The following is an 18,573-nucleotide window of genomic DNA, read 5'->3' on the forward strand; positions in this document are numbered from 1 at the left end:
TTTTAGGCAGGTCTAAAGAGACATTAGGATAGGAAGAAAATTGATTTCAGAAGAGCAGAATATGAGTTGGGCTATGTTATCTGGCTATGCACCATGCCATAGGCTGTAGGCTTGTTCATTTAGCTGACAAGATATGCTAATAAATCCTGTGACATTATTTTACTTTATATGATTTTTACTAAGAAGAATATTATTGAACTTAGATTAATAAAATGGAAAGGATATTTTTCCCATTCCGGAGTGGCTATTCCGGAGTGCGCATATGAAGTGGCTATGTTGAGTGTAAAAGTTGTCATTTGAAACAGGTCCTATATGCTAGATTTAGAGTTATTTGGCAACTTTGGCTGTGAATTATACAAACCTTAGAATGTCTTAGAAATCAAGACATATATGGGCTGCATGATGCGACTATAGGCTATTGATGATTTGAGAAAGTCGCAAAAAAAGCTTGCTCTCTTAAAAACACTATACTGTTTTGATGATAAGTGTTGATGTGATTTTAGATTGCATTTTGCATTGATTTAAGAGTGGTTAGAGGGACAATAGAGCCATGAGTACCAGGCCATTAGGACCTGATGGTACTACCAACGTATGTCCAGAGTGGATAAAAGGAGATTACCGTGAACAGTCACATAGAATTTAACTGCGGTCAGCGGCCTAGCCTACTGCGGCCTAACCTACTGCTGTTATGATAATCTCCTCAATAACCTTCCACTCTGATGTAAACAACTTTCAGTTGTTTCCTGGTAGGAATCTGGTCTGGTGTTAGGGTAGGAGGGCATCTGTCAAAGTGTTGGGTAGGAAGGCATCTGTCATAGTGAGTCAGCAGCTGATTCCAACACTGTCCCCAAGTCTCACCCCAGGACTGGTGGAGGGGGTAAAGGTCAACCAGAGCCTGACTAAACAGATGCGACCAAACGTGTGCTGTGGTGCTGCAGTAGAAACTCATTTATTCAAGATGGCTGCCATATTGAAACCCCTTAGAACAAGGCTCTGGGGTGAAGTTGGCCCTAGGTACAAATCTAGGGTGAGTTTCCTCTCCCCAAATCCTAACCTTAACTGTTAGTGAGAGAATGTCAAAATTGACTCAAGATCACTGTCTTGGGGAAACTTCACCCTAGTCCTTGAACTAGAGGAAAGAGGAAGAGGAAGTGGCTCTCTAGGAGATGAGATGACTCAGCAGTATTTTCAGCAGCAGAGCTGAGGGTGAGAAGAGGTTTTAAACTGTGGTGGAGCCCAACTGTCTTCGTCTGGTTTTTAACGGTCGGTCGTTGGAAAGCTGAAATTAGCATCTTAATATTAAATGGCCCTGCTCACCCCAGCCTGCATTATGCCCTCAGCACCATGGTGACAGGGTGGGAGTTAGGCAGGCTTAGACAGACACTATTATCCTGTTCCTGAGATAGACCAGTATTACCCTAGGTGTCACTGCACTGACATGCTGCCAGTCTTCCCCTTCGTTTCATATCAAATATCAGTCATCGTTAGCCTGTAATAAGTAAATGGGGCAGTATTGTGTATGATTGTGTTGTTGTAATGTGTAATTGGCCGAAGGGAATATATTTATTCAGTAACTTTTCAGTGTTCAGTACAGTATGTGAATCAGTTTCTCCTATCATCATTGCTACAGTATATCCACTGTCTGTCACTGTATATACAGTACAGAGGAGGCTGGTCGGAGGAGATATAGGAGGACGGGCTTGTTTTAATGGCTGGAATGGAATGAATGGGTATGGTACCAAACACATCAAACTCATGGAAACAACGTGTTTGACTCTGTTCCATTACAATGAGCAAGTCCTCCTATAGCTCCTCCTACCAGCCTCCTCTGGTACAGTATGAGTCTGGCTTGACAGTCCAGTCCTGGCCAGGCTGGGCCAGCAGCTGTGGTAGGGAGGGGCTGGGTGGGACAGGGTCAGTTGTCATGGAGTTGTCATTGTGCCGAGACTGACCAGTTAGGTCCAGACCAGACGTGCTGTCACTGGTACTGTAGTGGAATGACTCCTCCTCATAGCTTCATTGCAAAGAATATAAGTAATTAAAAAGATATAAAATTTCAATGTGAGGCTCATAGTCTCAAAGCACAGAGACACGTCGGTCTACAGTTCAATTTACAGGCCTCACATTTGGTATTCGCGCCCTATGAATGCTGACTATGTCCATGCAACCATGTTGTCAGTACTAACCATGCGCCACCTGCTTCTATTCAGGAAATGGTTAGCATTGGCTAAGAGTCATATGCTACTGTGGAAGTGGATGGTGCCATCAGTAATGGTAGGCCATGGTTGTCTATGTGTTCTCAAGGGTATCCATTTTCTCTGCAATGTGCACTATGTGTAGATATAAATACTCCATTCTTGTGAATTTGACTCATATTTTAAACATGGAACTTATGACTTAATCGTCACCTGCTTCTGCTTTTACTGTCCTGGCAGTGGCACTCACAATCCTGACATGTTTGTCTGCTCCGTATTGAGTCTGATAACTTCAAGTTTATTTCAAGATGTTTTTGTTGTTGTAATTCAGCATATACAAAGATTTCTCATCTCAGGATTGATTTCTCTCTGGTTCTCTTAAAAGATATGTGACATGCCGAGTCCACTTCAGGGTGCGTACACTGGCAGCCTATAGATACTTTGATTGAAATGTGTACGTTTGTATTGCGTGAAAAAGTGAGCTAACAGTTACTTTGGTGTTGTTATTCCTGTGTAATTACATCTGTAAGTACAGTGTAACAAGTATTGTGATACATAGTAAAAACTCGTTGTTATACTGTAAGTTTATTTTGTAGTTGAGCATATAAAAACACTTGTCTTTGTAGGAGATGTTAGGATTTCTTTCTCTCTGGTTCTCTTAAAAGACATGTTATCATAATCTAAAGATTGTTTATCCTCTCTCCCCTGTCTATGTGTTGTCTCCGTGTGTGTGTGTGTGTGTGTGTGTGTGTGTGTGTGTGTAGGACATTTGCGAGGATATCTCGGACCATGTAGAGCAGATCCACGCGTTGCTGGAAACGGAATTCTCCCTGAAGCTGCTGTCCTACTCTGTGAACATCATCGTGGACATCCGCAGTGTCCAGCTGCTGTGGCACCAGCTCCGTGTCTCTGTCCTGGTACTGAAGGAGAGGCTGCTGCAGGGCCTCCAGGACTCCAACGGAAACTACACCCGACAGACAGACATCCTCCAGGCCTTCTCCCAGGACCACGACCAGGTAAATAGTACACACAACCTCTGGTACAACACTACATGTACTACTACTGTACAGTTACACAACTATAGCTAACCTGAACTACACCCGACAGATTTATATAGGCTACACAACCCTGGCATGCACTAGTCTACAATACACACAACAGCTTTTTGTTTGGGGTGGGGGGGTCAATTGTTTATTTAATAAGCATAAAGAAAACTTGTACAAAATGATAATGGCAAATTAAACAATTGATTGAAAGATACATTTGTACAGTATGATATCCAGTTCATCTCTGTTCTTCTTCGTTATTAATGATCACCAGGTCTGCAAGTTTTGGCTTGACTGGTGACATCCCCCGGCGGTATAAGTTAATAAAGTAGACCAATAACAGAGAGTAACAAAAAACTAAAACTTAAACAACATCACTTTTGCAGGTAAAATAAAAATAAAAGAGAGAGAGTTACAAACCTCTCTGCCAATAACAGCTAGTTTATTTTTCAGATTACATATCCCAGTCCCTCCCCACTCAGGGCATGCCCAGACAGTCCTAGCAAAATTATGGCTTGAGAAATAGATTCTTTTTTCTTGTGAAAGGGATTGAGTGATTCAGGCCTCACCTTTTTTCTCATAGTTTGTGTTGGGAACTGTTTGTGACTACTCTTTAAAGCAGAGATGGGTTTGAGGCTTTTTTAACTCCAGAGAGTTGGAACACAGGAGTGATGGTTGCTGATAATGGGCCTCTGTACGCCTATGTAGATATTCCGTAGAAAATCTGCCGTTTCCAGCTACAATAGTCATTTACAACATTAACAATGTCTACACTGTATTTCTGATCAATTTGCTGTTATTTTAATGGACAAAAAATTTGGTTTTCTTTCAAAAACAAGGAAATGTCGAAGTGACCCCAAACTTTTGAACGGTAGTGTATATGGGGGGCAGCTATGCAACAGACCTCTTAAATGGTCAATGTCGTCTTACAAGGGCAATGAAATGCTTTGTAATAGAAACAAACGAGCAAATATTTTTTGAATGAATGGTAATTCATAATGATGTGTACAGTGCATTCGGAAAGTATTCCAACCCCTTGACTTTTCCCACATTTTGTTACATTACAGCTTTATTCTAAAATTGATTAAATACACATTTTTCCTCATCAATCTACACACAATACAGCATAATGACAAATAAAAATCAGGTTTTTAGAAATGTTTGCGAATATATTAAAAAGGAAAGATATAAGTACCTTATTTACATAAGCATTCAGACCCTTTGCTATGAGACTCGAAATTGAGCTCAGGTGTATCCCATTTCCAATGATCATCCTTGACATGTTTCTACAAACACCTGTGGTAATTTCAATTGATTGGACATGATTTGGAAAGGCACACACCTGCCTATATAAGGTCCCACAGTTGACAGTGCATGTCAGAGCAAAAACCAAGCCATGAGGTCGAAGGAATTGTCTGTAGAGCTCCGAGACAGGATTGTGTCGAGGCACATATCTGGAGAAAGGTACAAAAAATGTCTGTAGCATTGCAGGTCCCCAGGAACACTGTGGCCTCCATCATTCTTAAATGGAAGAAGTTTGGAACCACCAAGACTCTTCCTAAAGCTGGCTGCCTGGCCAAACGGAGCAATCAAGGGAGAAGGGCCTTGGTCAGGGAGGTGACCAAGAACTTGATGGTCACTCTGACAGAGCTCCAGAGTTCCTCTGTGGAGATTGGAGAACCTTCCAGAAGGACAACCATCTCTTCAGCACTCCACCAATCAAGCCTATATGGTAGAGTGGCCAGACGGAAGCCACTCTTCAGTAAAAGGCACATGACAGCCCGCTTGGAGTTTGCCCAAAGGCACCTAAAGGACTCTCAGACCATGAGAAACAAGATTCTCTGGTCTCAATGCCAAGCGTCACGTCTGGAGGAAACATGGCACCATCCCTACGGTGAAGCATGGTGGTGACAGCATCATTTTGTGGTGATGTTTTTCAGCAGCAAGGACTGGAGACTAGTCAGGATCGAGGGAAAGATGTATGGATACAAGTACAAAGAGATCCTTGATGAAAACCTGCTCCAAGACCTCAGACTGGGGCGAAGGTTCACCTTCCAACAGAACAACGACCCTAAGCACACAGCCAAAACAATGCAGGAGTGGCTTCGGGACAAGTCTCTGAATGTCCTTGAGTGGCCCAGCCAGAGCCCAGACTTGAACCTGATCAAACATCTCTGGAGAGACCTGAAAATAGCTGTGCAGCGACGCTCCCCATTAAACCTGATAGCGCTTGAGAATAATGGAAGAAACTCCCCAAATACAGGTGTGCCAAGCTTGTAACGTCATACCCAAGAAGTCTCGAGGCTGTAATCGCTGCCAAAGGTGCTTCAACAAAGTACTGAGTAAAGGGTCTGAATACGTATCTAAATGTTTTATTTCACTTTTAATACATTTGCTAAAATTGATAAAAAACCTGTTTTTGCTTTGTGATTATGGGGTTTTGTGTGTAAATTGATGAGGGAAAAAAACAATTTAATCCATTTTAGAATAAGGCTGTAACGTAACTGTAACGATGTGCGCTGAGAGTCGGGAAGCAAGTTCAGGGAGTGAGTGATTTAATAAACGAACACAACATAATACAAAACAAGAAACCACGAACGCACAGACAGGACACAGAAACAGAACGCCTGGGGAAGGAACCAAAGTGAGTGACATATATAGGGAAGGTAATCAGGGAGGTGATGGAGTCCAGGTGAGTCTGATGATGCGCAGGTGTGCGTAACTATGGTGACAGGTGTGCGCCACAACGAGCAGCCTGGTGACCTAGAGGCCGGATCAGGAGCACACGTGACAGTAACAAAATGTGGAAAAAGTGAAGGGGTCTGAATACTTTCCGAATGCACCCTTACTTTTTAAAATCTATTTAACCTTTATTTAACTAGGCAAGTCAGTTAAGAACAAATTATTATTTACAATGATGGCCTACACCGGCCAAACCCGGACGAAGCTGGGCAAATTGTGCGCCGCCCTATGGGACTCCCAATCACGGCCGGTTGTGATACAGCCTGGATTCGAACCAGGGTGTCTGTAGTGACTCCTCTAGCACTGAGATACAGTGCCTTAGACTGCTGCGCCACTTGGAAGCTCCACAGCTACTTCCCGTGACTGTAGCTGCTGGCAAAGTAATTCAAAGCCTATACTTCATCACTCAGGATTTAACTTTCCAGTGCTACTATTTTTGCCATATTATGTTGTTATTAAAACTAAATCAGACAACCCCATAGTAGAATAGCTTACCTATTTACAGAGTTGACTTGTTGTGTGTTCTATGAGAGATAAATATTCCTCCGGCCGCATTCAAGTTGCAAGAGCCATACTGACACGCAGTAAATGTACTACAATTTGTGGGAAAACACTTTTGGAAATAGTTTTGGCAAATGTATTTTGGAAGCAGTTTTGGCTTTTGTTAAAAAAGAGGGGGATCCCAGTTTTACATTGCTGCCACGTTTATTTCTCTACTCCTTCAATTGCGCGTATGGCATCATTATACAAATGCAGTTTTACAAACTGTGTTTCAAGCATGGTTATGGGGCAGCTGTGCAACAGAGCTCTTAAAGGGGCAATATCGTCTTAAAAGGACAATGTCACTGTGTAATAGAAACAAAAAAAAACATTTGTGTGAATAAATACATTCCATGTAGAAAATGATCATAATGTCAAAAGCTACACTGAAGTCTAACAAAACAGCTCCCACAATCTTATCAATTTATCTCTGCCAATCATCAGTCATTTGTGTCAGTACGTACATGTTGAGTGCCCTTCCCTATAAGCATGCTGAAAGTCTGTTGTTAATTTGTTTACTGTGAAATAGCATTGTATCTGGTCCAACAGATACATTTTTTTCTCCAAAAGTTTACTAAGTATCGATAGCTGACGACATAAACTTTCCAGTAGGCTTAGATTGAAGAGATGAGTCATTGCACCTCAAAAAGCACAAGTCTCAAACGGTCTCAGATTGTTCTGAAATCATTTCTGTAGTTAGAAACAGATAAGATTAGCATTCCTGAAACATTATTTTATTGAAAGATAAATTGAATATTGCAAAATTAAGCTAATTGATTGCACCCAAATTGGCCAATTAACTTTTCATTTTTAGCACCATATGGTCAGAACCTGGTAATATCAGGATGTATGATGGGAAATTAACCTAACAACTTCAATGACTGATTACTCTGAACAGTGGGGAAAACCATCACCAAATTCCCTGAAAATACATTGCATAGGTTGATTAAACAATTCTCCAAGTCGCAGCTTCATACTACTTGTCAAACATAGAGAACTGATAATGCATACTGGCCATTGGGGTGGGCTTGTGGTGGGGGGTCTATTTGTGGCTTTTAACCATTTATTCCTCACTTCTTAATCATTATTAAGAAGAGTTTTGGGCCAGATCTGAAGTTGGATACTATATTTATTGAATATTATATGCATCCTATAAATTGAAATGGCCAAGTTGGGTGCCATCAATGAACTTTATTTCTTAGAGTTCAAATTGTCTTTCAATAAAATAATGTTGCAGGAATGCTTATCTGTTTCTGTCTAACAACAGAAACCATTTCAGAAAAATCCGAGATGGTGGGTGTGGCTTGCTGAAATAAAATGGAAAGACCCAGATGGCAAATAGGAGTGTCAATATAGTCCGGTAACATCCTCAGTAATTCTCCATTCAAGTTGTCAGTACCAAGGGCCTCATTTATCTACGTGCATGCACACAAAAAATACTTTAAACCAGTTCTCCGCAAAGGTTGGTATTTGTAAACGTTGAACTTGACGGGAAGTATGCGTATCTTCCACGCAAATCTAAAAACTTTGAGAAAGCTTGATCAACTGTATTTCAAGCAAATATGCGTATTGTTCGTTTGGGGGATTTTTATTTATTTATTTATTTTTATTTCACCTTTATTTAACCAGGTAGGCTAGTTGAGAACAAGTTCTTATTTACAACTGCGACCTGGCCGAGATAAAGTAAAGCAGTTTGACACAAACAACAACAAAGAGTTACACATGGAATAAACAAACATACAGTCAATAATGCAGTAGAAAAAAAGTATATATACAGTGTGTGCAAATGAGGTAAGATAAGAGCGGTAAAGGCAATAAATAGGCCATAGTGGCGAGGTAATTACGATATAGCAATTAAACACTGGAGTGATAGATGTGCAGAAGATGAATGTGCAAGTTGAGATACTGGGTGCAAAGGAGCTAAATAAATAAATAAATACAGTATGGGGATGAGGTAGTTGGATGGGCTATTTACAGATGGGCTATGTACAGGTGCAATGATCTGTGAGCTGCTCTGACAGCTGGTGCTTGAAGTTAGTGAGGGAGGTAAGAGACTCCAGCTTCAGCGATTTTGCAGTTCGTTCCAGTCATTGGAAGCAGAGAACTGGAAGGAAAGGCGGCCAAAGTAGGAATTGGCTTTGGGGGTGACCAGTGAAATATACAGTGGGGAGAACAAGTATTTGATACACTGCCGATTTTGCAGGTTTTCCTACTTACAAAGCATGTAGAGGTCTGTCATTTTTTATCATAGGTACACTTCAACTGTGAGAGACGGAATCTAAAACAAAAATTCAGAAAATCACATTATATGATTTTTAAGTTAATTTGCATTTTATTGCATGACATAAGTATTTGATCACCTCCAACCAGTAAGAATTCCGTCTCTCTCTTCGTTTTTCTTTAAGTCCTCCTGTTCTCCACTCATTACCTGTATTAACTGCACCTGTTTGAACTTGTTACCTGTATAAAAGACACCTGTCCACACACTCAATCAAACAGACTCCAACCTCTCCACAATGGCCAAGACCAGAGAGCTGTGTAAGGACATCAGGGATAAAATTGTAGACCTGCACAAGGCTGGGATGGGCTACAGGACAATAGGCAAGCAGCTTGGTGAGAAGGCAACAACTGTTGGCGCAATTATTAGAAATGGAAGAAGTTCAAGATGACGGTCAATCACCCTCGGTCTGGGGCTCCATGCAAGATCTCACCTTGTGGGGCATCAATGATCATGAGGAAGGTGAGGGATCAGCCCAGAACTACACGGCAGGACCTGGTCAATGACCTGAAGAAAGCTGGGACCACAGTCTCAAAGAAAACCATTAGTGACACACTACGCTGTCATGGGTTAAAATCCTGCAGCGCACGCAAGGTCCCCCTGCTCAAGCCAGCGCATGTCCAGGCCCGTCTGAAGTTTGCCAATGACCATCTGGATGATCCAGAGGAGGAATGGGAGAAGGTCATGTGGTCTGATGAGACAAAAATATAGCTTTTTGATCTAAACTCCACTCGCCGTGTTTGGAGGAAGAAGAAGGATGAGTACAACCCCAAGAACACCATCTCAACCGTGAAGCATGGAGGTGGAAACATAATTCTTTGGGGATGCTTTTCTGCAAAGGGGACAGGACGACTGCACCGTATTGAGGGGAGGATGGATGGGGCCATGTATCGTGAGATCTTGGCCAACAACCTCCTTCCCTCAGTAAGAGCATTGAAGATGGGTCGTGGCTGGGTCTTCCAGCATGACAACGACCCAAAACACACAGCCAGGGCAACTAAGGAGTGGCTCCGTAAGAAGCATCTCAAGGTCCTGGAGTGGCCTAGCCAGTCTCCAGACCTGAACCCAATAGAACATCTTTGGAGGGAGCTGAAAGTCCGTATTGCCCAGCGACAGCCCCGAAACCTGAAGGATCTGGAGAAGGTCTGTAAGGAGGAGTGGGCCAAAATCCCTGCTGCAGTGTGTGCAAACCTGGTCAAGATAAATATATTAAGTTCTGCTTTTCTGATGTATGAAATACTTATGTCATGCAATAAAATGCAAATGAATTACTTAAAAATCATACAATGGGATTTTCTGGATTTTTGTTTTAGATTCCGTCTCTCACAGTTGAAGTGTACCTATGATAAAAATGACAGACCTCTACATGCTTTGTAAGTAGGAAAACCTGCAAAATCGGCAGTGTATCAAATACTTATTCTCCCCACTGTACCTGCTGGAGCGTGGGCTGCGGATGGGTGCTGCTATGGTGACCAGTGAACTGCGATAAGGCGGGGCTTTACCTAGCAAAGACTTGTAGATGACCTGGATCCAGTAGGTTTGGCGACGAGTATGAAGCGAGGGAAGTATGAAGCGTACAGGTTGCAGTGGTGGGTATTATATGGGGCTTTGGTGACAAAACGTATGCACTGTGATAGACTGCATCCAATTTGTTGAATAGAGTGTTGGAGGCTATTTTGTAAATTACATCGCCGAAGTCGAGGATCGGTAGGATAGTCAGTTTTACGAGTGTTTGTTTGGCAGCATGAGTGAAGGATGCTTTGTTGCGAAATAGGAAGCCGATTCTAGATTTAATTTTGGATTGGAGATGCTTAATGTGGGTCTGGAAGGAGAGTTTACAGTCTAACCAGACACCTAGGTATTTGTAGTTGTCCACATATTCTAGGTCAGAACCGTCCAGAGTAGTGATACTGGACAGGCGGGCAGGTGCAGGCAGCGATCGGTTGAAGAGCATGCATTTAGTTTTACTAGCATTTAAGAGCAGTTGGAGGCCACGAAAGGAGAGCTGTATGTCATTGAAGCTCATCTGGAGGTTAGTTAGCACAGTGTCCAAAGAAGGGCCAGATATTTACAGAATGGTGTCGTCTGAGTAGAGGTGGATCAAAGAATCACCCGCAGCAAGAGCGACATCATTGATACATACAGAGAAAATAGTCGGCCCGAGAATTGAACACTGTGGCACCCCCATAGAGACTGGCAGAGGTCCGTACAACAGGCCCTCCGATTTGACACACTGAACTGTATCGGAGAAGTATTTGGTGAACCAGGCGAGGCAGTCATTTGAGGAACCAAGACTGTTGAGTCTGCCGATAAGAACGTGGTGATTGACAGAGTCGAAAGCCTTGGCCAGGTCGATGAATACGGCTGCACAGTATTGTCTCTTATCGATGGCAGTTATGATATCGTTTAGGACCTTGAGCGTGGCTGAGGTGCACCCATGACCAGCTCGGAAGCCAGATTGCATAGTGGAGAAGGTACGGTGGGATTCTAAATGGTCGGTGATCTGTTTGTTAACTTGGCTTTCGAAGACCTTAGAAAGGCAGGGTAGGATAAATATAGGTCTGTAGCAGTTTGGGTCTAGAGTGTCTCCCCCTTTGAAGAGGGGGATGACCGCGGCAGCTTTCCAATCTTTGGGGATCTCAGATGATATGAAAGAGAGGTTGAACAGGCTAGTAATAGGGGTTGCAACAATTTCGGCAGATAGTTTTAGAAAGAGCGGGTCCAGATTGTCTAGCCCGGCTGATTTGTAGGGGTCCAGATTTTGCAGCTCTTTCAGAACATCAGCTAACTGGATTTGGGAGATTTGGGAGATTTTTGATGCACGGGAATTATACAGTGGTGGAAAAAGTAGCCAATTGTCATATTTGAGTAAAAGTAAAAATACCTTAATAGAAAAGGACTCAAGTAAAAGTAACCCAGTAAAATACTACTTGAGTAAGTCAAAGTATTTGGCTTTAAATATACGTAAGTATCAAAAGTAAATGTGTAAATAATTTCAAATTCCTTATATTAAGCAAACAAGACGGCACAATTTTCATAAATATATATTTTTACCGATAGCCAGGGGCACACTCCAACACTCAGACATTATTTACCTACGAATCATTTGTGTTTAGTGAGTCCACCAGATCAGCGGCAGCAGAGATTACCAGGCATGTTCAATTGATACGTGCGTGAATTTGACCATTTTCCTTTCCTGCTACGCATTAAAAATGTAACGAGTACTTTTGGGTGTCAGGGAAAATGTATGGAGTAAAAAGTACATTATTTTCTTTTAGGAATGTATTGAAGTAAAAGTAGAAGTTGTCTTTACACCACTGGAATTATAATAATGGTAAACTAATACAAACATTAAAACGTGGGCCTAATGATAAAACAGATGCATTTGCCATTGGTAAAGAGATCGCATTGCAGTATGTCGTCTGTTTATTTTACTTTTATTATATAGGCCTAAATCATAATCATATTGCAGTACATGTAGCTCCTTTTCTGACATAACTGGTTTAAATTATTCCCGCTACACAACAAATAGTAGGCTACCATTTATCAATCGCTCATTCAATAGCCAAGCTTGACTGTATTGGTAGGCTACAGTATTGCTGTGCAATAGGATTAGGAGCGCGACATCATAGCCTGTTTCATTTCAGAGCCTACACCAAGGCAGGAGATAGAAACACAATAATGTACTGATAAACAAAATATTGAACAACAATTCGTCTTTTGCATAGAGGTGTGGGCTGTAGCATTTACGTTTGAATTGTTCGAAATTGCGCGGCCAGTGTTTGACACTCGCTTTGCGGCATGCATTTTTAGTTTGGAAAAGTCACTGCATCATTCTTTCCACACCTCAACAGATATATGATCAAATTTGCCATTGTTTTTTTTTACTATCATGGCCCAGTTCCAACATCTCCAAATCATACAGCAAATGAGGATGTTCCCATTATCATAAAAGGTGAATGGAGGGCGTTTTCCAAGCGAGGCTGTAGCACTAGTTCATGACCGCACAAATATAATATGGCTCTGATTTGTCATTGAAAACATTTGTACACTGATTATACAAATCCAGCTGAACGCTAAGATCCTTTATTGATGTCACTTGATAAATCCACTTCAATCAGTGTAGATGAATGGGAGTAGACAGGTTAAAAGGAGGATTTTTAAACATTGAGACAATTGAGACATGGATTGTGTAGTGTGGCATACAGAGGGTGAATGGGTAAGACAACGATTGAAGTGCCTTTAAACAGGGTATGGTAGTTGGTGCCAGGGCACCGGTTGTGTCAAGAACTGCAACGCTCCTGGATTTTTCACGCTAAACAGTTTCCCATGTGTATCAAGAATGGTCCACCACCCAAATGACATCCAGCCAACTTGACACAACTGTGGGAAGCATTGGAGTCAACATGGGCCAGCATCCCTGTGGAACGCTTTCGACACCTTGTAGAGTCCATGCTCTGAGCAATTAAGGCCGTTCTGAGGGCGGGGGGGGGGGGTGCAACTCAATATTAAGAAGGTGTCCGTAATGTTTTGTACACTCAGTGTATATGTTTCTTGCGACAGTTTGCTAAATCAATAGAGGAAGAGGCGAAACAAGAGGGAAAACTGGGACCAAAATCAGTCTTTTCCAGCAGGTGGAGTGTTTTTTTTTTTTTTACTTCACCAAGCGAGGAGTTTTTCTACGGAGGTCAATGACAGTGTCGAATTTGGTTAACAAAAAATATAATTGATTATTTGCTACGTGTGTGTGGCTTATGTAATCAAATAAAAGTTTTGTAATGCTTATGTTTTTATGAGTGTACTGATATAAGTAGGACATTTGACATCCTGGCAACTTTGAGAAAAAACACTTTATATCAGAGTTGTGCCTGTTGTTCACATGCGTATCTGCCCTCTCATTGGCTAGAATGTTCCCACCTGCCTCCCATTTTTGAGGAAATGTATTTTCATTGTTACAGCGGCCACTAGAGTATCTGATCAATATAATGTATAATCTGTGATAAATCCCAATAATTTATCAATTCTAGAATCTCCACGTATGCCAGAACTGTGTAAGAAATGTATGCACGGTCGATACATGAGGCCCCAGGTGGTTTGTCATTATTGATAGACAACAATACATGTTTTTGCTTTTTCCACACTCACTTTGTCACGATCGTGTGGAGGATTGATGGACCAAAACGCAGCATTTGGAAAATACGCCATCTCTTTTATTGATGACGAAGGCAAAACGAAACAAAAAACACTTACACACTAAACAAAACAATCGTGAAGCTAATCAAACGTAGTGCACACACATGCTACAAACGTATAACATAGACAATTACCCACATCAAATGAAAGCCTATGGCTACCCTAAATATGGCTCCCAATCAGAGACAACAGAAATCAGCTGTCTCTAATTGGGAACTTATTCAGGCAACCATAGACTCTCCTAGACAACTAAACCAACATAGACACAGCTAGACACATGCACTCAACACAAACCCATACACTACACCCAACACTCACTTTACCATATAATCACCCAAAACCGACAAAACACAAACATTCCCCATGTCACACCCTGACCTAACTAAAATAATAAAGAAAACAAAGAATACTAAGGCCAGGGCGTGACACACTTTACAAAATAAAAAATGATCATGCTTGTCTTTCATAATTTGGTCAATTATGAAGGTTAAGTTTGTCTAAATTTCTAAATGTTCTAATTCTGCCAATGAAAAAGTAATTCAAGTAGTTGGCAATATCAGAGGGTTTCGTGATGAATGAGCTGTGTTCGACTTTTCGCCTAAAATGTCATTTAAGGTGCGCCAAAGTGTTTTACTATAATCCTTTATATCATTTATTTTTGTTTCCTAGTGCACTTTCTTCTTCTTTTTGCTTATTCAATTGTATGCCAAACGGAAGGGTCATCAGTTAAAGCAAGTTTAGCTAAGGTTCTGAGCAGGCCTTGTTAAATGATATGGTTACACAGACAGAACAATGGAAGGATGTGTGTGTGTTCACTGGATCTCCTGGCCTGTCCACAGGACATGCTGTTCTCTTCAGTCGTCCACTGGATATCCTGGCCTCTACGCTAAGCTTTTGGTACATTTTTTGTTGAGGAGACTAACTCCCACACACTGTGTACATAAAACAGCCAGGTAAATGGAGAGAAACATTTTGAGAGAAAGAAAGAATTGCCAAGTTGCACGTCAAAGCTTCTGTCCATCCAGTGTCTTTTACATAGAGAGTGCAGTGCACACCACCCTGTGGCCCATGCAGGAATTACTACTGATAACTCCATGGATGTGCAATTTGATTTACTGTAGTATAATGTAGACTCTTAGGAGTTGCTCCTCTTTTTTGTTGGAAAACACAACCCCTTTTGGTTAATTAAGAGGCAATCTGCGATTGATACATAAATGCTTTTACTTTTCATGTCATGATATATGCAGCCTTTGATTATTGAAGAGTATAACGTATAAATCCCTCATGAGCTTAGTTCAACTGTCATACCCTATCAGAAACCAAAATATCAGCTTGTTTTACTATGTAATATAAGCAATTTTAAATAAACACTGTATAGCTTCAAAACGTGGTTAAAGCTATAATTTTGATCTAATGGATGGTCAGTCCTTGTATCCATATCTTTGTCTATGAATTTGGGAGTGGTTACATTTCTCCAGCTCCATCCCTCAGCTGTTTACCAAAACAGTGGCAGGCTGGCGCTTTGTTGTTGTTTTGAACTGCAGATTGTCCATCTAAGGCATTGTAACTTGAATATTCGGAGTTAACTCAAGTGGTGTGTTAATCATATGTTTCTCTCCCCTCCGTGTGCCCCCCCCCCCCCCCCCCAGGCTCGCCTGGATGCTCTGACCGAAGTGGACGACTGTGGCCAGCTGACCATTAAGTGCAGTCAGGACTACTTCTCCCTGGACTGTGGCATCACAGCCTACGAGCTCAGCGACTACAGCCCCAGTGAGGACCAGGAAGGTACCAGGGGACCAGGCCAGGGCCAGGATCCCCGGTGTAGCTACCCCGAGCTGGAGAGAGACTTCCCAGAGCTCATCCAGAGTGTGGATCTGCTAACCATCACGGTCAAGCAGAACCAGAACCAAGGGGTCGTCCCAGAGCAGGAGGAGGAGGAGCCAGGGACCTACATAGAAAGACTGAGAGACACACTCTGTAGCGGAGGAGAGGACAACAATCCTGCACCAGGACCCACAATGCACTGCGGTGCGCCCCAGAACGAGAGCACTCTGCTCTCCAAGCGCCCACTCCAGGGCAGCGTGAGTAACGAGGTGTCCCCCACCCAGCCCTCCCTGCCTAAGAAGCCCATGTACCTGGAGGGAGAGACTGAGACCAGCCTCAGCCTGAGGAGATCCACACTGCCTTCCTCTCTTCAGTTCCAGGCAGACCTGAGCCGGAGCACCCCCTCCCTCCTGGACCCTCCGGACCGCTCCAGGTTCTGGCTGGAGCTGGACGCTGTGTACCCCAGTAACGCTAGCCAGTCCTACAACAGCCTGCATGCAATGAATGACAGGAACCTGCAGGCCAGCAGACAGAGCGAGGCTGGACGGTACCAGAGACAGGGGGGCCCTGCTGGAGCTCACATCCCCCTGCAGAGGAGCTCCTCAGAGGCAGGGCGGGGAGGCCATTTCCCCCAAGACATCTCCCCCATCCCCATCCCCTTCTCAGGCACTGGGGAATGCAACAGGGACATGGATGATCCACAGACAGTCAGAGACACAGACAGCCCCCTACTTTCTCCCATGAGGGGGCCCTTGGACCACGAATCCCATGACGAGGCCTCCAGCGAGGACTCCAGTCCCCTCACCAAAGCAGCCGACTGGATCATCCAGCGCCCGGGGCCCCAGGGGCCCAAGCTCCACCACCAAGCTCAAGCCTTAGCCGAAGCTAGCCCTAACCCCAGCGAGGAGCGGTGGTTCGGGTCAGATGAGTTCTTGGCTCTGCCCGCACAGCTGAAAAAGACAGAGATGCTGGCTATGAAGCTGGAGACCCTGGCCAAGGCGCTGCCCCAGAGACCCGGCCACCAAGGACACCACGAGTCCATCCAGGATGTGGACGACTGGGAGCTGACTGAGGTCAACTCAGATTGGGAGGGCGACGGCCCGGGCAGCCCCAACCCCACTGTGGGCCTCCAACAGCCCTACAAGAGGCCCTTCCGGGTGGGGATGGGGCGTTTTTCGCCGACCTCGTCCAGCGACATGGCTCCGTCCCTGGATGAGAGCCTTGAGTCGGGCCCCCTCAGTGACCTACTGTCTGAGGACGAGGCCTGGAGCTCCGGGGAGAGTAGGATGAGAGACAACAACAGGGGCTGGAGCTCCGGTGAGACCCGAGGGAGCTCTACTGGCTCCAGAAGGAGAGACAGCAACAGGTTACCGCTGCAGCCCACCACCACTACCATGGCCCCCCACATAGAGACACAGTGTAAACCCCTCATCCAACAGTTACAGGATGACATCCAGCACCACGACAACCACCCAGACATATGGGGCAAGATTGAGGTAAGGAGAGCCACAGCTTCTGTCACAAACAGTTTTACTGTGAGGATGATGTTGTTTCAAGCATTGGTTATTCTAGTACCTGACATTTACAGTAGATGGCTCCAACGTTCATGTATCCCCAACTAGAAAGTGTTGCTAAATCATTCCTGCTCATAAAGATGGTGTCTATATGAATTCAAATGTCGACACATATTGACCCGTGTGGCTACGAAAAAAAGTCTGAAAGTCTATGAACTCACTATTGTAAGTCGCTCTGGATAAGAGCGTCTGCTAAATTGCTGAGATGTAAAAAAATAAATATTCAAAGGTCAGTTGTTAAGTGACAGGTGCAGTATTGATGAAGTGATTTATGAACAGATCAATCATTGCTGTCATCCTGCGTATGGTAATATGACATTAGTACACAACATACAAGGAAAGGTTTCCTCCACCGTCAGACGGAGGATTGAAGTTATTTGACAATGCTTTAATACCTACACATCAGAGGAGACGGTTTAACCTGCTTTTGAGGATCATTCAGCAAATTGTTGCCAAATAGAAAGCATACTGCATTCCTGTATCTTCTGATCCAATTCTTATATGTACATAATCAAAATAATCAAACTTGACAACAAACCCAGCCAGCACATCAAAAGCTTAGTGAAACACGTTGCTCGCTTGTCTTCTCTCTACTCTCACATAGAGTAGCCTCATAGAAACCACTAACCAGTGCATTGCGACCTTCCTTCTCCTGTCTGCCTCTCATGTTAATGTCTCCCATCCAACGATGTAATTAGACCATTAGGTAAATAATGAAGAGCATGTAATCAAGTCTCTGAAGGAGCTAGGAGCTAATTGATGATTTGATGAGAGTAAGAGACCCAGGAAATCTGCAGGACAATATACTCAGAGAGAGAGAGAGAGAGAGAGAGAGAGGGAGAGAGAGAGAGAAGTAATGAGAGAGAGAGAGAAGTAATGAGAGGGGGAGAGAGAGAGAGAGAAGTAATGAGAGAGAGGGGGAGAGAGAGAGAGAGAAGTAATGAGAGAGAGAAGTAATGAGAGAGAGAGGGGGGAGAGAGAGAGAGAGAGAGAGAAGTAATGAGAGAGTGAGGGGGAGAGAGAGAGAAGTAATGAGAGAGTGAGGGGGAGAGAGAGAGAGAAGTAATGAGAGAGTGAGGGGGAGAGAGAGAGAAGTAATGAGAGAGAGGGGGGGGGGGGGGGGGAGAGAGGGGGGGGGGGGGGTGGAAACAGAAAACTAGAATGCTATTTGGCCCTAAACA

General features: G+C 43.4%; 1 protein-coding gene across 4 annotated transcripts in view; it reads left to right on the top strand.

Annotated features, from left to right (window-relative positions):
* Positions 1-18,573, top strand: part of LOC129811910 (A-kinase anchor protein 6-like) — a 184,131-nt gene that overhangs the window by 34,281 nt on the left and 131,277 nt on the right. For all 4 annotated transcript variants that reach the window (XM_055863658.1, XM_055863654.1, XM_055863655.1 and 1 more), the window contains exons 3-4: positions 2,960-3,211; positions 15,644-17,314. In XM_055863658.1, the coding sequence (XP_055719633.1) occupies positions 2,960-3,211; positions 15,644-17,314 (1,923 nt within the window). The remainder of the gene's footprint in view (positions 1-2,959; positions 3,212-15,643; positions 17,315-18,573) is intronic.

Source organism: Salvelinus fontinalis, chromosome 15 (genome assembly GCF_029448725.1).
Source record: "Salvelinus fontinalis isolate EN_2023a chromosome 15, ASM2944872v1, whole genome shotgun sequence".
Lineage (NCBI taxonomy): Eukaryota > Metazoa > Chordata > Actinopteri > Salmoniformes > Salmonidae > Salvelinus > Salvelinus fontinalis.